The following is a 25,666-nucleotide window of genomic DNA, read 5'->3' as shown; positions in this document are numbered from 1 at the left end:
GACACAGCTAAGCATTTTGCAATTTTGCATAATTTTAAAAAGTTTACATTTGTTCAGTATTGAACAGCAGAAATGAGGCTTTCTTGTTGGAAGTAATAAGTAGGGGTGGGTTTTGATTATCATTTAGAGAGAGGGAGAGCTCTACATGAAGTGTGATTTTTATCGTGGTGGAAGCAAAACAGCAAAAGTAAGAGGAAATTCGTGATAATGTTTATGTGAAGCGTAGTTTGGATCGTCTTTGGCTGCTGGTTCAGTCAATATTTTTGCAGAGAGATAAAACCTGCAGCTTCAGAGAATCTAGCGCAAAAAGGGCGTAAACACAAAGCGCCCGCCGACGCTTCGAAATCAGTGAGTCCCGACGGTCATTCTTAGGCGGCATGACCGTGTCCGCATATGTGCCGTCGGGTGAGAAAGGCCGCGGATTCTCACCGATTCGGATGCGTCGGGTCCGCGTTTTGTGCACTCATTTACTGTTTTAGCTGTTTGGTGGTTGTAGAAATTCTGGCGTTTTGGGCAAAATAAATTTATATTTAAAAATCGATTCAGGATTTTAATGAATCGTTATTACGTTATCCAAGCCAGAATCAGTTTTAATCGATAATCAAAACCCACCCCTAGTGATTACATCAGAGGCAAAGCTCAGACTGAGCAGTTTGGAGACAAAGAGAGACAAGACTGAGATTGTTCCATATATCCACGATCCCTTCTGTGCGCCTGTCCAAACAAAGGATGTTGAATGTGGAGCTGCCACGCAGGTGGAAAAGAGAAAGTGCACAGAGGTTCAGGGATGTAATGAAGGACATGAAGATAAGGTGAGATGGAGGCAGATAATCTGCTGTTGTGAAGTCCAAAGGGAGCTGTCAAAAGAACCGTCCTCAAGAGACGACTTGGTTTACTTTGTTGATATCTCTACATTCGAATTAAATCAAATATATTCCACTCCATCAAGCAGGTGGACTCCATTGTTCAGAGAAATTGAACACCTAATTCATTTTCCATTAAATATCATAACAATATTCTTAATAAACACCACCCAGCACGCTCCAATAAATCCAGCCGTTTTTTCCCCCTATAAACTATCAGCACTGTATTGTCATAGTGGTAGCGTTCAATGACCAATCAGGAGCTTTACTATCTAAAAAACCAAATAATAGTAAAGTAATTTTGCTTTACTTGAAAACAGAGGGCATCAAACCCCAAAGACAGTTCTTACTTATACTTAATCTCCTAAGACCCAAACTATTTCATGGCATGCATTTTTAATTTCTCTTTGATTTGGGGGCATATTGGGACACTGATGAGTGTAAAAAACAAAGAATTGACAGATTTTTTTTTTTACCGATTTTTGTTTGTGACAAAAATGAGATGCACATATATATAATGTCCTCGCAAGTGGATATCGAGCCCTCGTAGAGCAAAATTTAGTATTCTGGTCTAGACAACCCAAAATGTGACGTCCACCTATGTGGACACCAGGTCCTAGGAGGTTAAAAACATCTAATTATAAATAGTTATATTAACAGGGTAAAGATTCATTTAATTTTTGCAAACTTTGACTGTTTTGCTAGCCTAAAATTATCGTTAATCCATAACAAATCTCAAATCAAACCTTCAGTTATGAGCAAAAAAAAAAAAAAAAAAGACAAAAGAAAGAAATGCAAGAGGAAACACTAGATGTCCTTTTATTTCCATTTATTCGACTTGGAGACAACTTTTAGTTTTCATCAACATTGACTGTCTGCAGACCTGTGGGGAAAAGAGAGGACACGATTAAGAAAATGTCATCATTACTTCCACGGGTACCTGAGAGTGAGTGAGAAACATGCTTACCTTTGCATGTGGTGACAGGAACGTATGTGACCAGGGTGTACAGTTTGTTGGGGGAATCCTCGTCCTCGTTACGCTTCCTGGACAGCCGTACGCGTATCCTGTACGGGACGTTCCTGTGACACACGCACGCACACATAAGAACACCAGGAAGCTAAATGATTAGCTGGGACATTACTAACTGCTACAGTCACAGGATGTTGCCACTCTTATTTCATGCAGTTTTAATTCCTGTGTAATCTTAAGCAATGCATCGAGATATTAAATGACAGCAAACCACAACAGTGAAAAACACCTCCCCTCTCTTCTTCTGTTCATATGCTGAGAAACAGACTAGAAAACCTTCAGATATCCTACTTTCAGCACAGACAGAAATATGGTAAATTCGATTTTTCCCACATAGACGTAAGTGAATCACAAATAGCTGAAAGCAATGGAGCCATCAACAAGTTCCCCGACAATCTTGTATTTCTAAGCACAACTTTTGCTCTATGTCCAATAAATCTCAGTTGTGTGCACACAGAAGGCTGACCAACACCTCCACTAGTTCAACTAACCAGTAAAAAAAAAAAAAAAAAGACTGAAAAATGGCAACAGCACACCTGAGCATAGAATTTTAATTGAATGTTTCTTACAGCTTTCTTTGTTTTTTTTTTGTACAAACCTAACTTGTTAAAGCACACGCTGACATATAGCAGTTCCTAAAGTCACTGTGGTGGCAGGAGCTTACTGACAGCCAGTACTGCACACTTTAACCCTTCATATAAATACGCAGGAAAGTAAAAAATGACTTTAAGGTAAGAATAAACACGGACACAGTGCAAACCACCCATAAAAGCAAATAGGGTGAAGCTGCTGAAATCTGAAGAGGGCACCAGCTCACCTCACACCCTTACTCCACACTGCCTTGTTGAGACGAGTGTCAATGCGGACATCAGGAGTTCCCATTTCCTTCACTGCGAACTTGCGGATCTCCTTGATGGCGCGGGGAGCACGCTTCTTGAAGCTCCTGCAAATGAAAAAGGGACAACTTTAATATGAATACAACAGAAAAGAGCCTGATTAGTATTTCTCAGCATGCCAACACTGGGTGAACAGCAGCACTGAGCGACAGATAACAGTCACTGACAAATTAAATGTATGTGACTTATTCCTATTAGACCTATTCTAGGTAAAATAATTTAAAAATGACCCAGGCTGTCCAAGTGTTAGTGTGATTATTATTATTTTTTAAATGATTTTCATCAAACAAATCAGACACTTTAATTTGGAATTTGAAGATCCGTCCGTTCCCCTGATGTTATCTTCTGTAGAGCACAAAATACTCAAATTCACCCAATCCTCATGTCCCCTTTTTCTTTGTGGCTGAAGGATCTGTCATTTCTCAGACAAGATTAACAGGTAAAGGGTATTTTGGTTTGTGGAAGTTTTTTTTTCAAAAATGAAATTCTTTCATTGATCATTTTCTCCCTTTCACTGTAGATTAGCACTCAGAAGCACTGTCTATTCACTGAACTACCTTTGTCTCTAGCTTTTATGTCATTTTGTTTTTTAATAGAGAGGCATTATTCGTTTTTATGTGCGCTGCTTTATTGTGTGCTCAGGAAAACAAGGGGACCCAATATAATTTGAATTTCTAACGTTGATCCTTCTGTCTTCTCTTATATAACACATTTCATGAATTACTAAAATGCTCAGATTTATGTAAAATAAGTTAAAGGACTGATTGCTTTTAGTGCATCCAAACAAAATGTGCTCATGTGCACAGCCGTCTCACACAACAAAGCCACACTGCAGTCGCTTTAATATATTTTAATCTAATCTTCAATCGGTATTTAAACTGTTGTTAATAACTTACTGAGCTTTCTAACATTATATCATTAACAATAAAAGTCATTTTGAGCCAGGAACAATATTCCTGTCACAAGATAGAAGCAGATCAGCTTTTTGGCAAAGTGATTTTTAGGTATCCGTTGTTGATCTGGGTAAAAACTCTCATTGAGATTAAAAGTGTCTTTTTCAACAGATGTGACCAAGAGGACTGCAGAAACTGCAACAAATACAACATAACAGATCTATAAAGTTGTTTTCAGTGGCCCAAAAGGCCTGGCTTCATAAAAGAGTAAGGTAATTTCTTTATTTATTGTATGACCCCCTTCTTTAATGCAGCTTTATACAGCCTACCACCATAAGCAAATATTTTAAACATACAAACAGATATATCGGAAATCGTTTTTTTGGCATAACACCAGCAGTACTTACACTCCATGGATGCGCTTGTGGACATTGATGGTGTACTCTCTGGTCACCACCTCGTTGATGGCTGAACGCCCCTTCTTTTTCTCTCCTTTCTTTGTTGGGGCCATCTAGAAAGAAGGGGGGAAAAGACACGCATACTTAAGTTTGAGTCCGCTTTCAACACAACTTAAGCTCGACACCCGAAGAAAAGCCTGACGCTAGCATACAGCTCGCGCTAGCGTTACTTACTCAAGCCAACATGTAGCTTAAATAAGAAAATTAATGACATAAACGTTACAAGAATAACTGTAGTGCTGGTATTATGTTTGAGCTCTGAGTGACAAACACTCCAGCAGTGTGTGGAGAACATGGACAGCCATGCAGCTAGAAACCGCTCCAGTGCTTCTCCTTCGTCGCTTTAAAGTGTCTTTACAAACATTCAGCAACATCAAAATGGTCACATAACAGCAGATACAGTACTAATAAACATTATTACACGATGGATGAACGTTTCTGTGGCTTTAATAGCATAGGATGGTGCTGGATTGTAGAATTATAGTTTCTGAAAAAATTACTCACCTCGGCTCTTAGCTGAGGCGGAAGTCGGAAGGACTGAGCTAAGGTGGAGGGTTGTGGGTAAAGGAAGCCGGTCCGTTTCGAATGAGGCCCGTTAACAACAAACGTAGAGCTAATGGTTCCTAGCATGAAAAATCCGTATAACTTTAAAGAAGTAGCTTTTATGGAAATTGTTGGCTGTAACATTTGTCTTCTGTCGAGTAATGACTAACAGTTCTTATTAAAGATATCTACGATTCGCATCATATTAGCAAAAGTATTAATCATTGATATGAATAGCTCCTTACTTATCACTGGAAACTCCACTGTAAGAGTCCTGTAACTTTGTCAGCTATTATTACAATACGTTTCTATTAGAACGTTTCTACATTTCAATCGGTCGTGTTTTGAGTGCATTTCAAGAAAATTTTAATACATGTTATGTTTTTCAATACATTTGAAAGCAAACGCACAACACGGTGTTCTTATAATATTCTAACTGTTCCTTACCACATTAACTCTAATACTTTTTCTGTCATCACTTTTGCCGGTAAATTATTATTTCACTCTCAACCTATTTGCACTACTGTTCACATATGTATTAGCTACCATATAGTATTCCCGAGGTGGCTCAGGAAGTAGAGCCGGTGACCGGTCATTGCCCAATCAGAAGGTTGGTGGATTGATCCCTGGCTGCTCCAGTCTGCATGCTTAAGTGCCCTTGGGCATTGAATTACGGGTTCTTCAAAATTGAAGTGTGAATTTAACACTAAAAGCACAGGTGTAGAAAATATGTACGTGGATAACTATGACACACTGTGTTAAGTCCTTTCAGTGTTTAGTAGAAACGTGCAAGTATCAGTCGCTTTACCATTAATATTTGTTTGTAATCATACTCCCAACTGTTTCTTTCTGTATATATTCCTTGTATGTTGATAATTGTTTTAAGTGTATACCTTTTATATAATTTTTGATGTTTGTGACTCTACACCCAGTTGCTGTTTTCATTGCACCAAGCAGAGTGGCATCAGAATTTTCCTCTGTATGAACAAAGATTTTATGGCTTATCTTAGAACTCCACGTTGAAAAAGCTAAAATGCAATTTTAGCATCTAGAATCCAGTTTTTATTAGTCAAAGTTCGATTGTTATTAATAATTACTATCAGCAATTGAACTGCTGTAGATACCTACAACTCTTCTAACATTTCAGGCATCCTAATTGAAACTTTAGTTAACATCCAAATTCTACTGATATGTCTACTTCTAAGAATCTCAGATATACTAGAAAGGTAAAATTAATTATTAAAATCACAGATGGTGACAAATATGTTTAAATAACTTTAAAAAAATGTATATCTTTGTTTTCAGTATACATATTTTATCAAACATGGTGTTATTTTGCACATGTAAAGAAATGTGAAATTAAACACATTTTTCCACATAATTAAATTAGTCATAAGACTTCCTCTGTAGACACATATGGAGACAAACTCATAAACCTATCACCCATGAAGTGGTGGTAATTATATGCTAAACTCCAGAACTTACCTCAAAAATTTGTTTGCTTGAAGATTTCATCACGTTTGTCCTTATTTGTGAAAATGTCAATATTTATTTTACAGTAAAAAAAAAAAAAATTACAGCATTGAACCAGATATCATTACTCGAATATTAGAGACAAGGACAAAAAAAAGTTTGTAAAAATGTTTTCTGTAAAACCAGAGTCATGGTCAAACTGAAAAATAATGGGAAACTGAGTTCGATGTCTCTGTGTCGATAAAATTACTGATACTACTTTTCGGCCACTCCTGTTAGTTCTCGAAACCGACCCACATCGTGAACCACACATTATGTAGCAGATGGTGAATTGTTTCCTCAGTGGGACAGGATTTCATGAGGTAGTCCTTTCCTTAGTAAGTGGTCCCAATTCTGGAAAATTTTTATTTATTTTCGGTATTGTGTTATTGCCAATTTCGTTTTGGCAGAAATTTTCAGAAGTCAAAATGTGAAAACTGGGTGTAGGACAGGCGCTGACCCCGAATGGGTGGAGAAGAGGAATGAGATTTCCTGTCATGGAGCTGGATTGGGTGGTGGATCACGTTGAATCCAGAGCTTTAGGACAAAAGTACTTTGCCCCTTCCTAAACTTTTCAGTCCTTTAAAATTATCCCAGCACACGCATAAGGCAAATCTTGCGCTTTTTGTTAAGCAACTGTCTCCTGATACAACCACATTGTAAAGGTGCACCTTATCCATCTGTGCAAGACTACCGTGACCTTGTTTAGCCGCCTCCATGACAGATTGAAAGTTCAGATTAATGGCTTGTTTTCAGTCATTATTTCCTAAGCAGTACACTGTCTTTTCCTACTGGGAGCGCTTTGGCTCCATCATGGATGATGTGGGCTCGTGAGAAGAGGAATTCCACTCGTTCATGTTCGTGACCTGGTGATCTGCACTCCCTTCAGTTCCTGTAAGAAAGACACTGCCAAACCATTTAAAAGAAACACAAAAAATAAAGCGTGTTTCCACAAACTAAAAGCTTTAACTAATTACATTCAGTGAAGGAATAGCTTGGCAGTGCTTTTTAGTGAGAAATGTTCTTTCAAGTTCCTGCAGGATGTTTCACTGTTGTGAGTCAATAAAATCTGCAGCCAATGCTATAGACTCGGATTCATGTATTATGGTGTAAACAAACAAACAAAAAAACCAGAACAATATTAAGTGTCCCATTATGTCATGGCTGAACAGTCGTTTCATACAAACCAAAAGACCAGTTACAAAAAAAAAAAAAAAAAAAATCAACATCTAACCATTTTAATGCACAGTTGTACTAACCAATGCACAACATAGGAAACAAATCTTTGTCAGGCAGGTGAAACTGATGGTTAAAAATCTGCTCTAAAACACTGTAAATCCACAAAAACATGAAGTCATTTTAGGCGTTTTAGATTTCTCATACATGGATAGTTGCACCCCTCCATAGGCTAGTTATCAGTCTATGGAACACATCATGAAAAACAAATAACTGAAAGAGTCATAACATTGCCTTTTTCCCTCTCGTGACTAAAAAGGCTACGTATGTAACGAAATGAGACAGCGAGAAACAGAGTTAGGAGTGAGAGGAAGTAAAGGCCTAGAAGCATTCACCTCTGATGTGTTTTACTCTCAGGACACACAGACCTCAGGCTGTGCTGTGCTGAGCTTACTACTACTACCAGCTTCAGTAATTTCAGCTGCTGGTGCCGACCCACTGTCCGACCTTTCCGGGGCCGATGCCTGGCCAGCCATGGTCCTTCTGAAGAGACGCATGCTCATCTGCAGGAGTTCATTGTCCACCACAGGTGTGGTGGGGTCATGCTTGGATAGACCCTGAGAAAAAAAATAGTTAAGAGCTAAGAGTTAAAAGATTTAAGCACATTCATTTAGGATTAATAAACAATTTGTTGATCTCAATTTAGGTCTGTAACTGGAGAGCACATACCTTTTCGTTTTTCAACAGTTGCCGGCGGATGGCGAAGTCCCTGCGAGCACACAGGGCCTTACAGCACGGCCCCAGATTCCTCAATAAACCTGCCCTCTCCACCCGCCTGTTCAGAGCTGCCATATTCAAGGCTCCCAGGTCATGCTCAAAGAGCTTGTCAGCATCTACCAAGATGACGACAACAGAGGTTTAATTTGATGGATCAACAGGAATTTTTAAAAAAGAAGCGTTCAGCTTTATTTCTTCTGGAAGAGGTTGTGAAACTTTGTAAAAGGAGCCTGATCCACGTCAAGAAGTCAGACAAGCTCTGCTGTTAGCCAGCATGAGTGAAACTGTCTTTGAAGTGGATGTAACTCTGTTACAGTTAGTGAATAAACTCTCATACAATGTGAAAATGGAACCAAACTGTGAGGTGTGAATTTTAGGCCACTCGAACCTAACATTAGCTGCCACAGCTGTCCAGAGACGGAGAGGGTCCCATGTCTAATCTGCTGACAATAACTGCAACAATATCTGGAACACATATGCACATTTAATCACGTTGTCATGTGTTGGATCCCGGCTTCAGTTCGGGAGATGACGCTTGAGGAGAGGAGGAAGGGAATGGCAGTTTATTAAGTTGCCGGTGGCATGCCACTTCATATTTTCAGTCTAGAGGTACAGACATGAATTTAAACGTCCCCTCCACAGTATCCAAAAGCCTACGACTTTTCTTCTCTGGCCAACCTCCAACCACATACGCATTCTGCAGAAAATTGTTTTTTCCTTTAATGAGATTTGACTGTTGACTCAATACATCCAGTTTTTATGTCCCTAACTCACCTTTGGGATCGTCCAGCTCAGACTTGCACACTTCTTTGACTTGTTCCAGGAGTTCTGGGCCAGCAAGTCTCTTGGATATGCCTGCCCTAAGAAGCACCGCCCCTGGGGTGAAGCGGAGCAAGGCTGCCCCCGCTGCCCGCGGTTCCTGTTTCTGCTTGGGCATCAGGCTGGACCAGTCCACATCTATCACATCCAGAGGACCTGTCGGCACACGACAAAGGCAGAGGCTTCATTTGTTAAAGATCACCAGAGAAAATTTCAACTGAATACTTTGCATTTTCTCAATTGTTATTAATTGTAGAGTTGATGAACTTCAGGCCTGTCAGAATTCAAGACAATCAAATAAAAATAAAGAAATAAAGAGGGGAGAGAAACTGACGACACACTTTCATGTGTGTATATATTATCCACAGAATGTCTTTATTGTACCTGTGATTTTCTCTTCTTCTTGTTGATCTTCTTTTTTCTGGCTGTCAGCCAGAATTTCATCCAGCTCATCATCGCTGATCGGTTCGTACTCCTCGCCAACAGATGCCATAGACTGGACATCGTCTTCCTTCCCATCATCGTCTCCTAAAACCACCACACACAGTTTTCTTAAAATCCTTGTAGGAAAAACAAGAAATGGAAAAGACAAACATTTATGCACGTTTTTATCTTCTTACCATCGATGCTGTCTGCCTTCTCCACCTCCCGTTGATCTCCAGTTAGATGGGGACTGTTGCTTGGTTTCTCGGGCTCTGGAGGACTGAAAGCTTCTCTGGGCAGCAGAGGCTCGTAATCCATCCTGTCTTGTCTCATCATGTCTCCTCGCAAGTCTCCTCTGATGTCCCCTCGTACTGGAGCCCTGGGGTCCCCGTGGGGCGTGATATCCATCATCATCAACCTTTCCCTCTCTCGGTCAACACCTCGGTCACCTCGACTGTCTCTCTCCCGTTCTCTCTCCCTTTCCCGTTCATGCTGCTGGATGAGTCCTTCGGGGAGTAAGCGTTCCCTGTCCCGGATGTCCCGCTCCCTAAGGAGAGGTTCGCGACCAGGACGCATCAGCAGGGGCTCCCGCCCCCGGCTTGGCCATTCAGGCTCCCATTCTCTTGATGGTGGTTGTTGTAGTTGCTGTTGAAGAAGCAGAGGCTGCTGCTGTTGCTGCTGAGGTCGGAGGTCCTTGCGTTCTCTCTCCCTCTCTCTTTCCCTCTCCCGTTCAAACGGCTCCCTTTCCCTTTCTCGACTGTCGTAGGAGCCGGCACGGGACCTGGACCTGGCCTGCCTCTCAGAATCAGGAGAGCTGCGTCGGGAGCTGTGGCTGCGAGAATCCTGCCGGTCTAAATTAAAAAATAAATCAATAAATAAATAAACATAGGTCAAATTCAGAGTGATCCTGGTAGTACAGGATGTGTGCAATTCTGTGTCACGTTCAGGATTCAGGTGAGGCTTTTACCTGATGAGGTGCTACGGCTGGGCTCTCCTCTCCTCAGCTGATCAATCCGGGACTTCCTCTCAGAGCACGGAGGGTCATTCGCCGCCGGCCTCTCGCGGTCTCGCTCCCTCTCCCGTTCTCTCTCTCGCTCCCGCTCTCTTTCCCGGTCCCGAGAGTTGGTGCCTTGAAGTATGCCCCGGCGCGATCGTGGGCCCTGGGGATCTTCTCTGTGGGCTGACTCGTTAGAGGGTGAACGCAGGCGTCGAGACGATGTCCGACTCTGGTTGCTCCCCATGCTGCTGCTGCGCGTCTGCTCTGGTGGGGGTTTGCGGAGCAGCGGTTGGGACATCAGAGGCTGCGGAGGCAAAGTCTGCAGCAGCATTGGAGGATCCTGGGAGAGCAGAGGTGCAATGGGTGGTGGATTACCCCGGCCCATCCTGGGGCCTCCACCTCTCCTGAGAGGTTCAGCAGGAGCCCTATCAGCAGAAACCAAAGGAGCAAGTGTTTCCAGCGAGCCTCCCCGGTCTGTCACCTCCTCATCTGACCAGTCACTGAAATTGTCCATTTTGGAGAGAGGAGAGCGCTCTGTATTCCCTCCAGCGCCTCGCTGATCAGGTCTCATTGAGGGCGGCGGTGTCCGAGGACCCCTCTTCCTCTTACTGTGTGGCAGGTAGGTTGAAGTTTCCTCCTCGGATGCTTCAGACTCTGCCCCTCGCGATCGCTTCCTCTTTCGCTCTAGAGCTTTCTTCTTTGCCCCTTTCCTGGGAGAATGTAAGGGTGGAGGCACGTCTGCAGAAGCCCCAGATGGGGGCTCGGGGTTGAATCGGTCCCCTGCAGCAGCCAGGGCGCTGCCAGCAACAGTCTCTTCGTCTTTGCGACCCTTCTTCAAGCCCTTCCTCTGTGACTTTGTCTTCTTTTTCCCCTCCTCATGCAACTGGGAACCACTGGTCTCTCTGTCTTCAGTGGCAGCGGCAAGGGGTAGATGCGGAGGTGGTGTAGGATCTCTGCCTCTGGTACGCAAGTCAGAAGGCGCGTCTGAGAGGTGCTCTCCACGCCTGTCGGCCCCTCTGCTTCGTTCCCCACGAGGCTCCAGGTCCTCATGGCGACCGCGTGCTTCCCTTTTGTCCCCGACTACCCTGCGGTCCTCATCCTTCCAGTGAGTGGGCTTGTCATCGGATGCGGCAGTTCTCGGCGGCGATCGTAACAGCGGCTCCTGGGGCCGTACCACCTGGCTCAGCAGACGATGCTTGTCCCCATCTGTGTGTCACATAAACACGTTCAGCACTTTTAAAGCATTGGAGTCAAGTACAGAAGTTTTTCCTTGGAGGTATCGGCTGAAAATGCAGTGAAAGGAAAATCTAACCTAAAGGAGCCCTTTGACATGAAAGCTCTTTCATTTTCTTTTCACTTGACAGCCAATGACTCCAAAGCACCAGCACATTTTACAAAGAGAAATGAAACTTAAAAGTGTTTACACAGAGCACACACGTTTACAGAAGGATGTGTATAAAAGTGCAACCCCCCATTAAAATATAAGTGTGCCCTTTCAAAAAGAATTTCCCTACTGTCAGATGGAGGCAGACACACTGGGCTGGGGAGGAGGGGCTGAGGGTGGAGCTTGGCCTGCCCTCGGCCAATCGGGCGCTCACTTTTATCTTCGGCACTATTGTAGTCGTCGCTGTCTGCTGGACTGAGGTCCAGTGTCGTTCGCTTAGGAGAGGATCGGGGACTCTGGCTGCTATCCATCCTGGGCCTCTTACGACTAGAAGGAGAGGACATTATAATAAGCGCAGATCAGTATTTGGAGATTAGCACGATAACGGCTACATAAAACTAAATCCGAACATTCAGGAAACTTTACTTTGTAAATAATTGCTGGATTATGTGCGGATGACTATTTAATGTAGAAAGTCGCACAAATACACGGATTAAAAACTGACACATGCCTCAACTTGCGATCGTCCCGGCTGTCTCGAACCGGCCGTTCATCCCTGGCGTCGTCTCTCCTCTCCCGCCTCTCCTCCCTTCCCCTCTCTCGGGCCTCCCATTCCCGCAGTCTCTCCCGCTCGCGCTGTTCTCTCTCCCGTTCCCTCTCTTTCCTCTCCCTCTCTCTCTCCCGCTCCTCGCGCTCCCTTTCCCTCTCTCGCTCTCGCTCCCTCTCCCTTTCTCGCTCTCGTTCTCTCTCCCTGGCTCGCTCCCGCTCCCTCTCCGCCTCCCTCTCCTTCTCCCGCTCCTTTTCCCTCTCTCTCTCCCGCTCTCTCTCCTTCTCTTTCTCTCTCTCCCGCTCCCTCTCTCGCTCCCTCTCCCGTTCGCGAGTCCTGTCGTCTCTCCTGTCTTCAGCTCTCTCAGTCCTGCGCTCGTCCCTCCTCTCGTCCCTCTCAGACTCCTCCAGCCTCCCCTGGTGTCTGCTTGGAGAAGCTGCCCTTTGGTCTGTTAAACAGAGAAACCAGCCATGAATAACTACACACTCACTTTAACGAAGGAAATCATGTGCGGGCTTCTAATCTTCACCTCTTTCGCGGTTGTCTCTGCGATCCCGCTCTCCATGTCCTCCTCTCCTGTCATACGAGGGGTCTCTGGTCTGCTCCCCTCTTCTCTCACACTCGTAGCGATCTCGGTCTGGCACCCTGTCAGAGCTTCTTTCATTGGCACTGCGATCTGTGCTCCTCTCCACACTCCGTTCACGAACGGCACTGCTCCGCGATTCCCAGTTGTCATGGCTGCTTTCCAGTTGGGAACCCCGAGAGTTTCTGTTGGAGCCTAACAGAAGGAAAAATGAGAAAATGGGTTGACATATATTTCAAGACAGTCACCCAAAAAGACTAAGAGGGAAAACAATTACCATCAAATTTGGGATACAGTGAAGATTTTAGCTAGCATTTCTGCTTTTCCTTTGCGTAAAAAAGATTTCTGCAGATCCTTCCAATCTTTTATTGATCATGGGACGCAGAAATCTCCAGTCATCTTTTCACTCTCAATTATTTTGTTAATTTCCCTCATTAGATATGAGATGTTCCAGCAGCTTATTATCAAAATGTCTCGTCTTTTGTTGCCGCACACACACTCTCAAAACTCACAGCAGTATTTCAAATTCATTCTTTAAAAAGACTGAAATAATCACTTTGCTTTTATTTACTTGCCTTTCTCAGGTATGTCATTAGCGCGTCCTCTACCTCGTCCATTCCTATCAGCTCTGTCCATCCTGCTCTCAGTCCTTGCTTCTCCTCTGACTCCATCGTCACGTCCATGCCCTCTCCCGTAGCTCCTGTCATCCTGAGTCAGGTCCTCCTTCCTGTGTGCATCAATCCTCTCCCTCTCTCTGTCCCTTTCCTTTTCTCGCTCCCTCTCCTTTTCCCGGTCCTTCTCTCGCTCCCGTTCGCGGTCTCGACTGGAGCAGGTCTCCACCCTGCTCTCTCTCAAGTCCTTCACATCCCTGCTATCACGAGAATCTCGAGTTGGTTCCCTTCCTCGGTCACGAGCGTCCCGTCGGTCACGAGCATCTCGGGCGTCCCGGTCGTCACGGGCATCCCGGGAGATCTGTTCAGAGTCATAGTCCCGGTCGTCACGGATGCTGTCCTTCTCTCGTTTGCTGTGACTATCTGTGTGGAGAAAAGACAAATAGCTTAATAGCAGATAAATGTACATTTTTTTAATTGACAGCCTATATTTTAAAGCAAGGCTCCAGCCAACAGACTGATAAATAGAAATCCAGTAATGGAAGATGACGATACCATCTCTGCGCTCATGTCTGCGGTCCTGGATGGGAGGACTCCTCTCTCTGTCGCCACGACTCCTCTCGCGGCCCCTGGAGTGGCGCCGGCTGGGGCTCAACCTGTCAGATCGCCGATGGGGTGACGAGGTGTCATGAGAAGCAGGAGGCGAACGAGAGCGCCGGGAGCTCTGAGGTGAGGAGGCGGAGGCCTGAGCGGTGGCGCTTCTGTGGTAGATGGGGGAAGAAGAACGACGGCGTCGAGGAGAGGGAGAGTGCCGCTGGGCAGAGGAACCGGAGTGGGACGAAGGCGAGCGGTGACGGGGAGGAGTGGGGCTGCGTTGGTGGCGTGGAGGAGAAGGAGACCTGCAGTGACAAAAGGTTATTTCCTCTTGGCTGTCATGATCAAATATTTACCCAACTGTGAAGAAAGAAGTACAGGTGAGTGATCCTGCAATGTTTACAGCCCTGGAAAAAAAGGTTTCTGTGTGCTCACCTGTGAGGAGGGGATGCCAAGATAGAAGCCTTATGGGAGGAAGCTTTAGGAGAGGTAGATTTCTTCCTGGCTGAGGGCGACGCACCCCTGGAGGGAGATGACACGCTACCAGAACGCTCCTCTGATGTCACAGACCTCTTGGCCTTGTGGGAACTGTCAGATCTGTCCCTTCAAACAAAAAGGTGACATTATAAAGAGCGAGCACTGGAAGTTGAAAAGGATAACTCAGGATAACTGTGAATATGACTCAACGAATTAAAAACATACACACGCTGCAGGATGCACTAAATCCCCACTTTACCTGCGTTTTTCCTTCTTCTCTTTGTGTTTTTCTGCATCTCGTCCACGATCTTTACCCTCCTTCTGCTTCTCGTCAGACTTCTCCTTATTTTTGTGCTTGCCTTTGTGTTTTTTCCCAACCACGGGCAGGTCCAGAGGGACCGGTGGAGGGGGACTGGGGGTACGGGGCCCTTTCTTCTTGCTGTGGCTTCCTTTCGAAGACCTGGTCAAAGAATGACGGAAAATATTTATCAGAACCTCATCAAATCTGTAGGTCTCATATTTTGTTTTTCTTCCCTACCTGGTAGTTTCTAAAACAGGTGAGGATATTGATGCCTTCTTTTCTTTCTTCCCCGAGCCCAGCCCTTTGTTTCCCCGTTTATGTTTTGGCGAGCCACTGGACTTTCTGGATGAGGGTGAATCTTTGGAGCTTAACTGCTCAGGGGAAGCCTGAAGGACGAATGTGACAGATCGAGCTAAAATTCAGATGACAACCACCCTTGCAGACAGCTACTTCAACGGAGGAAGTGAGCTGTGCTAATACTTTTGAAATCCAGAGGTCACGTATTGAAATAATCAAAGCATCTCATCGCTTACCTTTGGCAAGGCTGTGGTTCTGGCTTTCGTCGGAGTTTCGTCTTTCTTGATGACAATTTCTTCTCTCTTCTCCAAGTTTTCCTGCTCTAATTTCATTAGTTCACGCTGAATCTTTTGACGCTTCATCTCTAGGGATAGCTCATAGTCGTAATCACCGATATCAGAGTCTGAAAATTAATGGGAAAAAACCCAAACCAAAACAGTAAAATTGGAATGGAGAAGAGCGTTTCAATCCACAACATCAAAATGGTATTTACAAATAAATGTGTCAATTTCCCTTTAAACGTCATCAAAACAAAACACCGAACCTTCACGATTGGTTTCCCACTCTGTGGGTTCTTCTTCACTGCCTGGGGTACGCTCCTTTGTTATCTTTATATCCTCCTTCTCTCTGTGTCGGCCTCTGGAGGACTCTCTCTGCTACAGTAGCACACACAAACAAACCGTTTTGCACAATGTACTAAACTTTCCAAAGCGATTTCAAATCTAAACTAGATTCTTCATTCAGAAATGCGTTATTATCAAAGACCAAAAGAGCAGAGGACTCACTCTTACTGTGGGGGACGAGGGCTCATCTAGGTCTCGTTTCAGGTTTTCTGCTTCAACATCCTGTCTTTTATTTTTCATCCTCTCCCGCAGATCACCTGTGGGCCTCTCGGTTGACCTGTTTCATTAATGCAGAGATTAGAAAAACACATGCACAAAGGTCGATTTGATTTTAAAAGCAACACTCAATACAAATTCAATAACCGCAGCCATCTTACCGGCTAAAGCTAAATCCTTTGCCTCGTGGCTGAGTTCCATGTGTGTAGCGACAAGTGTTGCCGTAACTGCAATTCCCAGTCTTCAGCCAATTTCTACAGTGACTCTAAAAAAAAAGAAAAACAACAACAAAAAAACAAAATACAGATGAGCCAGGCCAAAGAAGAAACAGCGCACTGTGCCATATTCATTCAAAGACACAGAGACTTGGAAATTTCCCCCTGGAGGGGGAAAACCCTCTCTGACCTCTGGGTTATACATACATCAGCAGCATTACTCCCAGTGCTGGGTCCAAGCCTTTCAAACACACTTGGCCTGCGGGACGGAGCAGCGGGGTTGGTGCTGCTGCTGGTTGTGGTGCTGCTGCTGCTGCTGCTGTCAGATATGGTTTTTGAATTTTCCACTGTTACCTTCCGCCTGATCTTGGACATTCTGCAGGACTACAAATATGACAAACAACGCTCAGTGAACTCTCTTTAATCATCTGCATGTTTACAACTTGGCACTTTAGAAAAAAAATGACTTAAAAAGAAAACAAAACAAAAAAACAAAGCAAGTCTGGCAGGAAACTTTCTTTGCAGTGCGATTCCCTCAAACTCCCTGAATTTATTCATTCCCTACAACCGATCTTAAACTGCAACCGAAAACCCATTTCTCACTGTTACTGTTGCAACCGTTTGATAATCACATGGCCTTCCCGGATGCTCTAGTACTCCTGTGCATAATGGAGCATCCAAAACATAAACACATGCAAATATCTGCCGTCAGTGCAGCTGCTCTGCGCTAACTTATAGCGAGCAACAACGCATGCTACCTTTAAGTAAGCTGAAGTTCCCCGTTAACTACAAGAACTGAGTTCTGTTTACCATCTTTAACTAACCAGGATGCTTCTGAAATTCAAAAAGCGTCGTAGATTAACAGTAATTATTCTGCATATCTCATACTAGAATAAAACAAGCGAATGCAGGCTAATGCTAAAGTTAACTGTGTCATGTTTTATCTCAGCGCGGGGCCTATCTTAGCCTGCTCCAGTAGCCTGCATGCTAATCTGTAAATGAAAACACGGTCTCACCCAAGATATTTTTTCGGTGTCACACCTACTTTAATCAGGCTGGCGGATTTAGCACTTGTAAAAAAAATTACAAGGCTTATTCTTTAAAAGCAAAGGCAGAAACTGCCCTGGGTGCCTTCATATTGGCGGAGAGTGCGCGTCATTGGTCCTTCTTCTTTTGTGGTTTGTGAATGAGGAACTCAACCTCCGCGGCGATGCATTTACCGCCACCGCCTGTTCATGTGTACAGCTTTTATATAGACAACTGGAGACCAATAAGCCTCCTAAATAATGATTATAAAACATTAGCTCTATTGCTAGCTAGAAGAATTAAATATATTTTGGACGATATTGTAGACGAGACACAGTCTGGTTTTATGACAAACAGGCACATCTCCAATAATATTAGACTCTTCTTGGATATTCTGGACTACTCAGCATTAATATCTGATGACTCATTTATCCTTCTCCTGGACTTCTATAAAGCCTTTGACTCAATTGAGCATGAATTTATATTTCTTACACTTCAGAAATTTGGTTTTGGTGATATCTTCTGCAGAGCTATCAAAACTCTGTATTCCAATGCTAATAGTTCTATTAGAATGAAAAATGGCACCACTTTTCGTTTTAGTCTTAATCAAAGTGTACGCCAAGGTTGCCCGATTAGCCCTTATCTTTTTTTACTTTGCACCCAAATTCTTGCCTCTCATATTTCGAATAGCCCTGTGAAGGGTATAAACATAGCAGACAGAGAGATTGTCATCAGTCAATTGGCAGATGATACCACAATTTTTCTTAAAAATGCCAGCCAAGTGCCAATTGCTTTACGTGTAATAGAGGATTTCTCAAAAGGGTCTGGATTGGTCCTAAACTTAAATAAATGTCAGTTATTACCTGTCAAAGAGTGTAATGTTCAGAGTATTTGTAATATAACAGTTAAAAATGAAGCAACATATTTAGGTCTGATTATCTGCAAAGATCCAAAAGACAGAATTTTACTAAATTTTCCCCCAATTATTAAAAAATCTCAAACCAAATTAAATCAATGGTTGCAGAGAGATTTAAGTTTAAGAGGAAGGGTATTGCTCTCAAAAGCAGAAGGTCTGTCTCGACTGACTTATGCAGCAATTTCTCTGCATGTGGACGGCAAAACTTGTAAGGATATTGACCGAATGCTCTTCAACTTCCTTTGGAAAAACCGGACACATTACATCAGAAAAAGTGTATTGATGAATGACTATGAACACGGTGGTCTCAATGTTTTGGATTTTACTACTCTAAACAATACATTTAAGATTAATTGGGCTAAACATTTTCTTAAAAATCCGGTATCCATTTGGAATTTTATTCCTCACTACATTTTCTCTAAGTTTGGTGGTCTAAGTTTTATCTTAGGTTGTGATTATAATATAGATAAGCTTCCAGAAAAGCTCTCGATGTTTCACAAACAAGTTCTACTAGCTTGGTCCCTTATATATAAACACAACTTTACACCCCACACGTATTCAATTTGGAATAATAGGAACATAGTGTATAAAAATAAATCATTATTTTTTTCTAGGTGGGTTGAGAAACAGATTGTTTTAGTGAATCAGCTGTTTAATCCTAATGGGCAGCTTATGTCCTATTCAGAATTCTTAAACACCTATAAATTTCCAGCCACACCCAAAGAATATGCCACATTATTTGATGCAATACCTACGGGTATTATAATGCTTTTTAAAGGTATTCAACCTTGCATATCATCTGTTTCTCTCCCCAACCCTTTAGATTCACACATAGGAAGAATCTGTCTAACAAACCACAGTAAAAGTAATAAGAATATCCGTGCTTTATTCCAGACAGAATCTCTAACTATCCCACATGTGGTCTCTTATTGGAATTTCTTTGTCAGTGACATTAACTGGAAAAGAGTATGGACAATTCCTAACAAGTATCTGGTAACGAATAAAGTGAAGGAAGTCTCATTTAAAATACTGCATAAATTTTATCCTGCTAATCATTACATGACGAAGTTCAAAAGGGACATAAATGTGAACTGTGGATTTTGTGGAAGCCATCCTGAGACTGTGCAACACCTCTTCTGGATCTGTTCATACGCTAGAACATTTTGGAAAGACTTCAGTAGATTCATTGCTGGACATCTCTATAAAGACTTTACTGTGAAATGGGAAAATGTTGTATTTTGTTTCTTTCGAAGGCAAAAAAAAGAAGATGTTTACTTTATAATAAACTTGTTAGTTATCTTAGCTAAATTTTATTTTCACAAATGCAAATACAGTAACAAAAAACCTCATTTTAAACATTACTATAATGATGTTTTATGTTACATAAAATTGATTAGTGGATCACTTAACAAAAAGGCTATGAAAACTATTACTATTTGTAGTAATTACAAATTATTTGAATGTTTGTAATTCTTTGTATTACACCCCCTGGCATATGTTAATTTTGTTCTGATTGTATACATGTTCTGTATACTGTTTCTTAATAAAGTTTAATATTTGAAAAAAAAAAAAAAAAAAGTACAGCTTTTAATTATATTTTTCCCCAGTTCATCTGCGGTGGCTTACACACATACACACAAGATATAAATCTTGAAAGATGGCCCATTGAGTCCTCGCTAGCTAAGATTAAAACTCGGCTACCGGGAAAACTTGTTTTGTAAATGTAGCAGAAAAAACATTATATTTCAATACTGGCTTATTGATGCCGAAGCTTTTCAACACAGTCATCTCTGGTGACATCTGGTGGCCAAAAATATGAAGAACAGCTTGAATTTACAAATTAAAGTGTACTCAGAATCAGAATCAGAATCAGAAAGGGTTTTATTGCCAAATGTTGAGCAGGTTTACAACATTAGGAAATTGCTGCGGTGCTTCAGTGCAAACATACTGTCATAAATTGCGATTAAGTAGACATGAAAAAAATAAAAGTAAGAATAAGAATTAAAAGTGCTACGTAGAAAGATATATGCATGAGATATACATGAGATATATACATGAGAATAAGAATTAAAAGTGCTACGTAGAAAGATATATACATGAGTGCAGGTGGTGATCAGTGCCAAACATGGAATACTGCTTCATGACTGCCTACTCTACAGAGTTGAGTTCACAATTCTGTCTGATATTGGTCCACCTCGTGTTGCTTTGAACATGTATTTTTTGGGTGAAAAAATTATGTCTATTTTTTTAATAAATAAATTTGATCAATAAACTTTCGATATTTAAGCATGTGCCATGGTGTGGTCTTTCTTTGCTTGTAACTTCTTGCTGTTTGTAAATACAATAGATGAAAAATAAATATAATATACATATAATAATGTATAACATATTAAGAAGTATGCTTCTGCTGTGAGGTCCTGCCTCCATGTACTTATGCAATTAATCACTGGACAGCTGGCCAGGTAGGTTTATAAATATTATTATCAGTGGCGTGCACAGACATTTTGGGGGGCAAGTGCTCCAGGGGGAAAAAAGGGCACTTTTTGCATATGTGGAAAACCTTTTCTTTTTATAATAAAAAAATCGCACAGGTTAAATGCAATTTGACTTTTATTTCAAAACATTCTCTAAAAATCAAAAATCACACCACAAAAAGATAAAATCTGTATCCAACTCTAAACTATATACATACATATTCTCAAGTGTCCATTAAATGGAGTGTACTGCTCTAAAGAAGCATCCTTCTTGGTGCCATGTCTTTGTAGATGTTGATGACCTCGTTGTAATTGATCTCCACATCTTTCTCAATGGCCAACAAGAGGAGATCAGACAACCTTTCTTCTCCACACAAACTTCTTAGTTTATTTTTGATTATTTTTAGCTTTGAAAAAGATCTTTCAACTGTCGCAGTTGTCACTGGTAGTGTTGCGTAGATCTGAATCATTTTGACAAAGGCAGGAAAGATCAGCTGGCCATTGTTTTCCCTCAGTATCATAAATATTTCTCTGAGGTCTTTTGAACTAAAGCTGGAGTGGAAGACCTTTAATTCTGTTTTGAGCTGGTCCTCATCTTCTCCATAGAATTCACAGAGGATGTGGACAGCTTCAATGGCTTCTGGGTTTGGTGGGCCTACCCAGTTAGCATGCACAGTTAAGGGCTGGAAGGACTGAATGATTCTGGCCGTTGGGCTTCCAGTATTGTCCCCTTTGAACCTCCTGTTCAGTTCCCCAGTCATGATGTCCAGAAAGGTGAAATATACACCACTCCTGAAATATGCCTCCACTGACTCAAACTGAGCACCTACTTGAGACACTGTGGTGCTGTGTTGGAAACGCACTGGAACTTTCCGCTTTCTCTCCTGACCAGGCACCACGGTAGGTACTGGAATGTTGAAACTCTCTGCCTTCTCTGATGCACATCTAAATATCTCTCCAAATTTCTCCTCAGACCTCATGGTTTGCAATGTGTGAAGCACACCATCAATTACCTTGTAGGCAGTGGAATGGTCCAACCCTTCTTCCTGCAGAGAATCTGATGCCAAAGCAGTGACTTCGAATACTGGTGTGGTGATTTCCATGCAGAGAATGAACATAAAATTAATGGCATTTCTGTACATCTGAGCATCACCTTGGGCCAGGTTAGGTGGGGTCACTGTCACTGATGTCATCAAGGAGCATCAAAATGGCTTTCAAATTTCTCTGAAGTGCCTTCAGTGCTTTTTCCCTGCAAGCCCATCGAGTATCTGACAGCTGCTGGAGCTCCATAACACGTTGTCCAGGAAAGAGAGACTCCTGAAATTTGACCAAGGCAGCATGACGCTTTGGGGAGCCTGAGCAAAAGGCATACAATTTCTCCACCAAGTTGAAAAATGTCACAAAATGCTTGCTGGACTTTGATGCCTCCACTAGTACCAAATTGAGGCAATGGGCTTTGCAGTGCACATAGAGGGCCTTCTCATTGTGTGCACGGATTCTAGCTTGGAGACCTTTATACATGCCACTCATGTTGGCTGCTCCATCATAGCCTTGACCATACATGTTCTTCATCTCTAGGCCATTCTTTTGCAGAAGCAAGAACACTGTATTCTCCAGCTCCTGGCCTGTAGTTGTATCAACATTGCACACTTCGATGAATCTCTCCTTTATTTGCATATGATGAAAATATCGCACAACAAATGACACTTGCTCTTTGTGTGAAACATCAGAGGTTTCATCAAGTAGAATGGAATACATTTCAGCCTCTTTTATTTCACGTTGTATCTCCTTCCTGATGTAAGTTCCTAGTGCTGCAATGATGTCATTTTGACTTCTGTTGGAAAGCAGTGACACCTGGGGCCTTGTCTTGGTGGCTTTAACTGTGGCAATTTTTTCCAAATGCATTTTCAGCACACTATCGTAGCGGGAAAATACATTGACTAATTCATGAAAATTGCCACGGTTATCACTGGACTCACTCTCATCATGACCTCGGAATGCTTGTCCCTGACGTGCAAGATACACTGTTAGGTCAATTAATCTTGTCAGGATTTCTTTGTTTGTCTGCCTCTCTCGCTCTCTAACTTCCACCCCTTTTACGTCTGAAACATCAAATGCAGACTGAAGGGCCTTTTTCTGGAAATTGATCCATCTAACCATGCTTGTCATGTGCATCTCTGCGCTGGAGTGTTGTTTGATTTTTTCAAGAGCAGTACTCCACTTTCTGATGCCATCAGTTGTCCAGGCTGTTCTGCTTTTATATTTTTCATCCGAGAGGAAAAGCCGACAACTAAAACAATGCATTGAATTAGCAGTGGGTGAGTATTCCAGCCACACATTAGCAGAAAACCACTGTTTCTGGAATGATCTCCCCTCAGTTTTTGGGTAAGGTATATCAGGCTGACATGGGCCCACATTGCAGCACATTGAAACGTATCTGTCATTGCGCTTTATTTTAAATGTATGGATGTGTGTTGGATCTGTTGGGTATTGTAAAGCTGGTAACTTTGACATTATGTGATCGATCTGTTCTTCCTCATTGTGGTCTTCAGAGAGCACTACATCAGTGTCTGTAGGCCTAACTGAACCTGTTGCTGCATTGGTCGCGGCTTCATCTGTTTCTATATCTCCCTCTTCTGCTATGCTGGTAGATGGCATAGAGCTGCTTCCCTGCTGTGACTGACTACAATGGAACAATAATAATAATAATAGTATTATTATTTATCATAATAATAAGCTTAAACAGATAGTTTTAATAATAACCCATACTGCAAGTCTTGTAACATAGAAATAACTTTCGTAGGTACAAAATAATAGTTAGCTCAATGCCTGCTGATTAAGTTCATTAAAAACTAAGTGTGAACAGCTTTTAAGATTTTTCAATAGAATTAACTGCAAGGAGCAGGTTACATTAAAACATTAAAATAGAACCTGACTCTGCCCTTGACTCTGACCTTTCATCTTCATTTTCCTTTGCTTTCATCCAGGAGAGCAGAGAACTGCTTCCCTGGGCTGCCTGTTGTAGATCCCTTTCTTTCTCCTTTCTCAGCCTCTCTTTCCTAGGCATTATGCTTGCTGAAATTAGTAAATAAATAGACCAAAATGTATGAGAACGAATAAGACTGACTGTGGTCATTACAAGAACAGGGCAGAATGGTCGTTTTCACAGGCAATTGGGAACTGCCTATTTTTCCTTTAGCAAATTAATGTGTTAATGTTGCCAATATGTTACACCAAAAAAAATTAACATGTCTAACCAGTGCTTCTCAAAACTTTTAACATGCACCACCCCCAACACCGTACCCTTCAAACTACCAATAACAACGTCACTGTTCTGTCACAATCAGGTCACAACACAGTGCGTAAATGTCTGCGAGCATCGCTGAGTCAGTAACAACCAGTTAGGCTAAAGACTGCATCTTTAGACAGTTGGACGGTGTTCTAACTTTCTCACAGGAGACACCTACTAAAGACAGTCAAAGACATTAATTTCAATCTTACCAAAGTAGGACCGTAGTTGACGTTAGTTATGGAAAGGCTAATCCACAAAAACGGAGAAACGTCCATAATTCTATTATTCATAATCATGTCAAGGTTTTAGGTTTTTCTGCAGTTCCATCTCTAAAAAGTGTGATGTCTTCCCGTCACTGACTTCAGTTTGAAAACTTTGTATTTATTCACAGATTTCCGTGAGATCATCCTAAAATTTGTAACGAAAAATGGGCTCAAAAGAGCCCTCTGCCTAACGGCATGTAGCCTATAGCATAACGTGATATTTTCAATAGTGTATGCAAAAAGGTCGGAATTGATGGAGAGTGGGGTTGCCTAAATGGTTTAGGTTACATTTTAAATGTGTCGTTTTTTTGTTTATCCATATAGATGGATGGAGGGGGCAAGCTGGCAAAGTTTGTCATGTGCAGTTTCTGACAGGCTACTTCACAACAAAACAATTGCAGGTTGGTCTTAGAGGGCAAACAGAATAATTTCACTCGATTCATGGGTTACCTGACTGGTTGGGAAGGGAAAGAGCTGCCGTGTTGTCCGCCGTGGCTCCCAGTCGCTATAGTTAGCCTACTATGCCTACTCCAAGTACTCCTATGTCATGCCGCTGCTACACGCCTCACAACAAATGAACTGCAAGCGTGTTCACGTGACACGGTGACAGTGAAAAAGCGACAGGGTTCGGGTGTCTTTGAAGAAGGGGCACAAATCAAGCCATTATTTTCACACCTTTTTAAATCGCGCAGCTTTAAAAAAAAAAAAAAAAATCACATCTTTCAAAAGGGCACTTTTTTGGACTGAGGGCAAAAGGGCAAGTGCTTCAGCACCACCTCATCTCTATCTGTGCACGCCAGTGTGTCAGTCCAGAAGGAGTGCACTGATTCACAGTTGAAAAACAAGTGATCCAGACTTTCAATATCATTTTCACAAAATGTGCAGGCGTTCACATCTAAGTTAAATTTCCGTCTTAAGAATTCATTGGTTGGATAAACCTCATTAATGATTTTAAAGTGAACCTCTTTTACTTTAGGGGAAAGAGTAAGTGAGATATACTTTTTTCTTATCGCCTTAACCTCCATGGTCTCAAATTCTTTAAGGATATAATTTCTTTTAACCGGATTAGGGCAAATGTCGTTGATCAAAATATTTCTGATCACTTTGTTTGTAAACCTGCTGTCACCAAATTCAGCTCCAGCTATGCAGAGCTGCCTCAGTCCAGGAGAAATTTTAGAGTGCACAATATCTTCTTTTATCATTGATCTCAAAGGGACTGGGATGGCTTTCACTAGGGATTTATATCTCTTAACAGTACATCTTACATCAAATTTCTCACAAAACGTCTCATGTTTTAATAAGACCCCATTATCATCCATAAAATGAGCTACAGCCCAAATCCCTTTAGATCTCCATTCATCCACGTACACAGATTTCCTACACAAACGGATATACCTGTTGTTCCATATAGGGGTATTGTGAGGAGTAAAGTTATGTTTATAGATTAATTTCCAGTAGAG

The 25,666-nt window shown here is 42.2% G+C and overlaps 3 protein-coding genes across 5 annotated transcripts; all 3 read right to left on the bottom strand.

The window, feature by feature from the left end:
- Positions 1 to 1,666: 1,666 nt before the first annotated feature.
- Positions 1,667 to 4,773, bottom strand: rpl31 (ribosomal protein L31). Its single transcript, XM_085265138.1, has 5 exons — positions 4,645 to 4,773; positions 4,090 to 4,193; positions 2,711 to 2,836; positions 1,831 to 1,943; positions 1,667 to 1,746 (listed from the first exon to the last, which is right to left on the bottom strand). The coding sequence occupies exons 1-5, from the start codon at positions 4,768 to 4,770 to the stop codon at positions 1,715 to 1,717; spliced, it is 501 nt and encodes a 166-aa protein (XP_085121264.1). The 5' UTR covers positions 4,771 to 4,773; the 3' UTR covers positions 1,667 to 1,714.
- Positions 4,774 to 7,274: 2,501 nt separating this feature from the next.
- zc3h13 (zinc finger CCCH-type containing 13) lies at positions 7,275 to 17,430 on the bottom strand. 3 transcript variants are annotated; one of them, XM_085264623.1, is made up of 20 exons: positions 17,281 to 17,430; positions 16,443 to 16,619; positions 16,182 to 16,285; positions 15,967 to 16,081; positions 15,726 to 15,837; positions 15,418 to 15,584; positions 15,122 to 15,270; positions 14,843 to 15,043; positions 14,542 to 14,709; positions 14,068 to 14,411; positions 13,477 to 13,935; positions 12,848 to 13,096; positions 12,283 to 12,766; positions 11,902 to 12,098; positions 10,358 to 11,593; positions 9,588 to 10,241; positions 9,352 to 9,495; positions 8,923 to 9,123; positions 8,101 to 8,264; positions 7,275 to 7,988 (listed from the first exon to the last, which is right to left on the bottom strand). In XM_085264623.1, the coding sequence occupies exons 2-20, from the start codon at positions 16,608 to 16,610 to the stop codon at positions 7,785 to 7,787; spliced, it is 5,520 nt and encodes a 1,839-aa protein (XP_085120749.1). In that variant the 5' UTR covers positions 16,611 to 16,619; positions 17,281 to 17,430; the 3' UTR covers positions 7,275 to 7,784. The 3 variants fall into 3 exon arrangements, with proteins under 3 accessions (XP_085120749.1, XP_085120751.1, XP_085120750.1); XM_085264625.1 differs by having other exon boundaries at positions 14,542 to 14,703; XM_085264624.1 differs by having other exon boundaries at positions 17,252 to 17,419.
- A 3,338-nt stretch (positions 17,431 to 20,768) lies between these two features.
- On the bottom strand, positions 20,769 to 23,309 carry LOC146547813 (uncharacterized). Its single transcript, XM_085265005.1, has 3 exons — positions 22,886 to 23,309; positions 21,541 to 21,555; positions 20,769 to 21,291 (listed from the first exon to the last, which is right to left on the bottom strand). The coding sequence occupies exons 1-3, from the start codon at positions 23,307 to 23,309 to the stop codon at positions 20,906 to 20,908; spliced, it is 825 nt and encodes a 274-aa protein (XP_085121131.1). The 3' UTR covers positions 20,769 to 20,905.
- Between the last annotated feature and the right edge of the window lie 2,357 nt (positions 23,310 to 25,666).

The sequence above is a fragment of the Mchenga conophoros genome, linkage group LG23, assembly GCF_057382185.1.
Source record: "Mchenga conophoros isolate Kocher_MC1m ecotype Shallow Benthic linkage group LG23, M_conophoros_male_GT1.1, whole genome shotgun sequence".
In the NCBI taxonomy this organism is placed as follows: Eukaryota; Metazoa; Chordata; class Actinopteri; order Cichliformes; family Cichlidae; genus Mchenga; species Mchenga conophoros.
Note: the sequence above shows the minus strand (reverse complement) of the source record. Positions and strands in the feature narration are given on the sequence as shown.

Coding starts and splice junctions, on each gene's coding strand:
- rpl31 (XM_085265138.1), bottom strand. CDS start 4,770: ATGCTAGGAACCATTAGCTCTACGTTTGTTGTTAACGGGCCTCATTCG. Junction 1,944..2,710: donor GTGTGGAGTAAGGGTGTGAG/GTGAGCTGGTGC, acceptor CGTGTGTCACAG/GAACGTCCCGTACAGGATAC. Junction 1,747..1,830: donor TCCTGTCACCACATGCAAAG/GTAAGCATGTTT, acceptor TTTTCCCCACAG/GTCTGCAGACAGTCAATGTT.
- zc3h13 (XM_085264623.1), bottom strand. CDS start 16,610: ATGTCCAAGATCAGGCGGAAGGTAACAGTGGAAAATTCAAAAACCATA. Junction 12,099..12,282: donor CGGGACGATCGCAAGTTGAG/GCATGTGTCAGT, acceptor CTCTCCTTCTAG/TCGTAAGAGGCCCAGGATGG. Junction 11,594..11,901: donor GTGTCTGCCTCCATCTGACA/GTAGGGAAATTC, acceptor TGTGACACACAG/ATGGGGACAAGCATCGTCTG.
- LOC146547813 (XM_085265005.1), bottom strand. CDS start 23,309: ATGCCATCTACCAGCATAGCAGAAGAGGGAGATATAGAAACAGATGAA.